Below are 6000 nucleotides of genomic sequence, written 5' to 3' on the forward strand. Positions count from 1 at the left end.
TCTGGCTTATTTCACTTAGCATAATGCCCTTAATGTCCATCCATGTTGTCACAAACGGGAAGGTTTCCTTCTTTCTCACGGCTGAATATTACACTGTGTATATATATCACATCTTCTTTATCCATTCATCCATTGATGGATGCTTAGATTATTTCCATATCTTGGCTATTGTGAATAATGGTGCAATGAAAGGGGAAGTACAGATATCTCTTTGATATTCTGTTTTCATTTTTTTAGGGGGAGGGAATATATACCCAGAAGAGGGAGTGCTGGACTTTATGGGAGTGCTGGGTTTTATGGTAGTTCTATTTCTAATTTTTTTTTTTTTTGGCTGTACCACGTGGCTTACAGGATCTTAGTTCCCTGACCAGGGATTGAACCCGGGCCCACAGCAGTGATAGCACCAAGTCCTAACCACTGGACCGGCAGGGAATTCCCATATTTCTAATTTTTTGAGGAACCTCCATATTGTCTTCCGCAGTGGCTGCACCAATTTACATTCCCACCAAAAAAGAGTTCCCTTTTCTCCACATCCTTGCCAACACTTATCTCGTGTCTTTTTGATGATAAGGTCTGAGGATCTAACGTAAAACATGGTGAATATAGTTGACAACTGTGTTGTATAATTGAAATTGTCAAAGAGAGTAGAACTTAAATGTCCTCACCATATATATATATGTGTGTGTGTGTGTATACATATATAGAAATATGTGAAGTGATGGATATGTTAATTAACTAGATGAAGGGAGTTCTTTCACAATGTATGTGTATATCAAACCACCACAACATACACTTTAAATATTTTACAATTTTATTTGTCCATTGTACCTCAATAATGCTGATTTTTTTTTAGAAAAAGATCCCCCAAATGCTAACCTGGAGGGGACCTCTGACTCAGAGCATTTCCTGCTGTTTAATGAAGTAAGCCTGAACGGAAAAAAACAGTGCCAGTTCCTAGCAGATGCAAAAATATTGATATCATCCTTGAGCTGGCATCTTCAGAAAATGTCCTCCTTTTATACATATGATTGAGGAGGCTGAGTTTATTTGCATGCCAAAGAATCTATTTTTTAACACCTGCAAAATGTGTTCACTAACTAATTTATAGATATGTCTCACACTTGCACAGATCAAACCATGGTGTCTCAGTCGTCTTTATGTCACAGGGAAAAAGTAAGGCTTAAAACAGCTCCAGGAACTTCAAACAAACAAATGCATAGAAAAAGAGGTGAGATTTATGGTTATCAGAGGTGGGGATGGGGGAAGAGGGAATCAGATGAAGGTGGTCAAAAGGTACAAACTTCCAGTTACAAGATAAGTACTAGGGATGTAATCTACAACATGACAAACATAATTAACACTGCTGTATGCTATATAGAAAAGTTAAGAGAGTAAATCCTGTGTTCTCTTCACAAGAAAAAGATTTTTTCTAATTCTTTAATTTTGTATCTACACCAGATAACAGATGTTCACTAAACTTACTGTGGTAATCATTTCATGATGTATGGAAATCAAATCATTATGCTGTACATCAGGGCTGTATGTCAATTATATCTCACTAAAACTGGAAGGAAAACAGACAAAAAACCAAAACAAAATGACAACCAAAAACCGGTTCTGGGAACTTCACGTAGAACGTTTTTATGTTCTTTCTGCCTGGAGTGTTCTTCCCCCACTTTCTCTGGAAACAAACAAATAAACAACAAGAAAAAAACCCAAACACCTACTCATCCTTTTCAGCCTAATGTCACTTTTCTGACTCTTCAAACTAAATTAGGCGTCACCCTGCTCCATCCTAGTTCCTAAAACAGTGCTGTTTGCGTGTTAACTTGGGTAATAACGTTCATGTCTCCATAGGATGTACACCCTCTGAGGGCAGCAATCTCATGGATTTGGTTGATGGCTCTCTCCCCAGGACTTAACACAGTACTCAGCACATGGAGGCACTCATTACATATTTGCTGAATAAATAAAAGAATGAAAAATCAAAATGATCAAAGATATGGGCTCCCAAAGAACAGGCAAGTTTCCACAGAATTTACTATAGACACTTGCCATTACACTTCATGATGCTTTCCTGAGAAAATGGTGCTTAACTCAAAAGCCCTTAACATTTCAATTCTAGGAAGGCCACTGTATTGAAAAGCTTTATTTTATTTCTGCAAAAATGTCATAAAGTATTTAATGAAAAGCACATTGAAAAATATTTATTGCCTGTGCGCTGTATTTTAATGACAGGTTAGGTGATTCCTTGACCTTCTGTGCAATAACACTGAGGGTACAGGTATCCATGAAAAAGACAAGATTAGGCTTTGGTCCTTTCGAAGCACTATTTGGGTGGCCTAGTTGACCACTTAGTGTCATGATAAGGGTGCTATTAAAAGCCAAGAGGATCATCCGAATGTTCCTTTGCAGGAGAATCAGTGAATGCAGGTTCATGCCTGACAGGATAAGGGGCAAAGTGTAGCTTTTTTTTTTTTTAACTGTTTATTTGACAACAGACTCACGCTGTGTTAACAGAAACTCAGATCATGGGCAGTACAGTCCTGATGTATTCAACATCGACAAGGTGACAGTTGAAAAGTTGCTTTTAATTATTTAATTGGATGCACTACTCTTTAAAGTAGAAATTTATAAACTAGAATTCACCCAGAAGAGAGCAACCAGGGTGATGGGGAGGGTTGACAGACTGGAAAAACTAAGGACATGCAATAGTTATATTTACACATGGTGCCAAGAGGGCAGAACTGGAATTAAGTGTTCTCCCTATCAGAGCGAAGCATATCTGTGTCATTTTAAGAAGGTACTTTTTAAGTGGCAGAGCTGTCCAGCAATGAAACCAGAGCCTTTACGAAGTAGTGAGTTCCCTACCACAGAAAGTGTCCAAGCAGAGTCTGGATGATCTTCTAAAGAGGCCTTTATAGGAAGCATACTCCTATTGGGCAAGAATTTAATTTACCTTTAAGATTCCTTTCAATTTTAGAATTATTCTAACATTCTAAAATCTATATGAATGCCAGGTATATAGATTAAAAAATAAAGATGGCTCATGTTAAAAAAAAAAAAAAGATTCCACATATAAGTGAAAAATAAATAAATAAAATAAAAATAATGATGACCCTGACCATCGGCATCTCAAACCTCTTCCATCTTAAAAAGAAAGCAAATTTTCAGATGCCCCATTTTCTGTTTCCTTCCCTTCACAGCTAAACCACTTACAAGAATTGACCACATTTGCTACTACCGCCACAATTTTACCTTTCCACCCACCACATCTCAAGCTACTGAAATCCAGCTGTGTTTGTAATGTGTCTCATTAAGGTCACCGATCACCTCCTTATTGATAAATGCACTAGAAAATGCTGAGTCATTATAACACTATCTGGGGCATTTACCATTGCTGGCCACTCCCATCTTCACAAAATACCGTTGCCTCTGGGTCTCTGCAACCTATGCTTGTGTGTTTTTTCTCCTCTTTCTTTGGCTCCCGCTCTGTCACCTTTGAGGCTTCCTCTTCCTCTATCTCTACAACTTGGTATTCCTGAGAGCTCTGTCCTGTGTGCCTTCAAATTCTTACTGCACCTGCTCGCCTGAGATCCTGCAGTTGTTCCTATATCTTCTACGATCATCTGTGTGTTAGTGACTCCTGAGTTTGTGTCTCTAACCCAGATAATCTGTAGTCTGAGTTCCCATCCCACATATCCAATTGCCTTGGAATCTCCATCGGGGTGGCCCTCACACATTTTAGCTCTGAACTCGTCTCCTCCTCCAACATCTGCCCCTTGGCTTTCATGCCAGGTTTCGGAAATGACCCCACTACCCACCCAATTACTCAGGTTAGACACCCAGATATCTCTGTTCTATTCTTCCAACCCATATTCACCCAAGTGCCAATTGCCTGTTCATCCCTGTATCGGTCCTCACATCCAGAACACCATCTTTTGCCTGGGCTGCTGCGGTAGCCGGATAAAAAAGTATCTCTGGCTCCAACTTTTCCCAACATTAGTTCACACGACAGATGGTGATTTTTCTAAATGTTCTTATGTCCTTCTCTGGCTTAAAAACCTCCAGTGGCCCCCAGTGCTCTCATGGTAAAGCATAAACTCCTTAGAATAACTTACAAGATGCCATTCTCTGGTCTCTGCCTATGCCCTCCGTCTCAGCTCATGCCTCTTTCCCACTGCAGCCTTACAGAACTGCTTTCATACACATTTTGTTCCCTCAGCCTGAACCCTCCCCCTCCCTGTCCTTCCCCTAGGTCCAGCTGCTACCACCACCATGCTAACTCACCTTTCTGGCTTCACTAAACTTATAAGTTTCTTCCTCTGGAAAACCTTCTGTGATCTCCACTCCTGCTCCTCCTACACTGAACTTTAGCAGCTCTTCAGCCTCCCAACATGCAAGCTTAGCAAGCGTCATCGTAATGCATTTAAATGTGTGTGTGTTCGCCCCTGGGATGTTCCTTGAGTAGCGATGGTCACTGTTCCTTCCAAAGGACTTAGCATAGTCCTCGGCACATCAGCTATATTCTACGGCTAGCAGAGGCTAAACTTGGCTTTAAGACATGGTGTGGCACAGATAACTTCACCTCACTTCATAGACTCTCATGTGATACGTGGTATGGTATGTATGTAGGTGTACTAGTAGTGTCTTAGTACATGAGCATATGCATACAAATGTATGTATATATTTACATAAATATGTATATGTATACATACACACACACACAATACATATACATATTGTATTAGTTTCCTGTGTCCTCTATAGCAAATTACCACAAATGGGGTGGCTTAAAAACAACAGACATTTATTCTCTCACAGTTCTGGAGGACAGAAGTCCAATAACAAGGTGTTAGCAGGGCTGTTCTCCTGCCTGAAACTCTAGATTCTAAATTCTCTTCCTTGGCTCTTCCAGCTTCTGGTAGCTGTCAGCTTTTGTTGGCTTGTGGCTTCATCACTCTTATCTCTGCCTCTACCTTCATATGGTGTATTCTGTGACTGTATTCTCCTCTGTGAGTTTTTTAGGAAGACACTTGCCACTGGATTTCAAGCTCACCTGGGTAATTCGGGATGATCTCTTCATCTCAAGATCCTTAATTACATCTGCAAAGACCCTTTTTCCAAATAAAGTCACACTCACAGTTCCCAGGGATTAAGACATATCTTTTTGAGAGCCATCACGCCACTGACAACACATATATTATCCTGATGTAACTTAAAGACGCAACCTTAATATCTTTTTTTTTTTCTCCTGGAAAAATAAAATTCTCTATCTCTTAAATGTCCTGCCCTACCCTGACTCTACAAGTGTGTGTGTGTGTGTGTGTGTGTGTGTGTGTGTGCTATGTACACATATATGCTTCTAACAGTTTTAATATATAATGTAAAAGTATGTATATGTGTAAACGTATGTGTGTGTATACACACACACATATGTATTCTTTACTCTTGTTACTTTCCTTCAGACTAAGCTCCCCAAACACCACTGTTTTAGAGTTATTAAAAAACAACTCTTCTTCAAGATAGAATTTTAAGAAATAAAGCAGGTTGCTGCATAAATTTAGCCTCCTTTTAGTATGTGTGCTATTTAATCTACTAAAATATCTGTTCCTTCTCATTTTAAAAGAAGGAAGGACTTAGCTGGTGCCACAATTGATGTTAGAGTGTAGGTATTTCTAACTAAATAGGATTACTTTTACATGTCTGTAGGCATTTTGCATACTTTTTTTCTTCCCAACTTATATTCCCTCTATTCTATAGTTCAAGTTTAGCTAAACATATTTGCATGCAAATCTATTCCTAGACAATGTAGCTAAAAAGAAATGTTCCCAAACAGGTTCTTACATTTGTAAAAATCTTACTTTTCTTTTAGTATGAACTTTTGTTTAAAACTACCAAAATGAACATTGAAACTAGACCAAATTTAAATTGGGACACATTTATACACTGCTTTTAAAATTTTACTTATAAACATGCATGTTGATTACGATGATCACA

General features: G+C 38.9%; 1 protein-coding gene across 1 annotated transcript in view; it reads right to left on the reverse strand.

The window, feature by feature from the left end:
- SMLR1 (small leucine rich protein 1) overlaps window positions 1-4419 on the reverse strand; it is a 177117-nt gene extending 172698 nt beyond the window's left edge. Inside the window, 1 exon segment of the mRNA XM_024759014.1 lies at window positions 4291-4419. Coding sequence (XP_024614782.1) covers window positions 4291-4419 — 129 coding nt within the window.
- Window positions 4420-6000: the final 1581 nt, after the last annotated feature.

This window comes from Neophocaena asiaeorientalis, unplaced genomic scaffold, assembly GCF_003031525.2.
Source record: "Neophocaena asiaeorientalis asiaeorientalis breed wild unplaced genomic scaffold, Neophocaena_asiaeorientalis_V1.1 scaffold5, whole genome shotgun sequence".
NCBI classification, from domain to species: domain Eukaryota; kingdom Metazoa; phylum Chordata; class Mammalia; order Artiodactyla; family Phocoenidae; genus Neophocaena; species Neophocaena asiaeorientalis.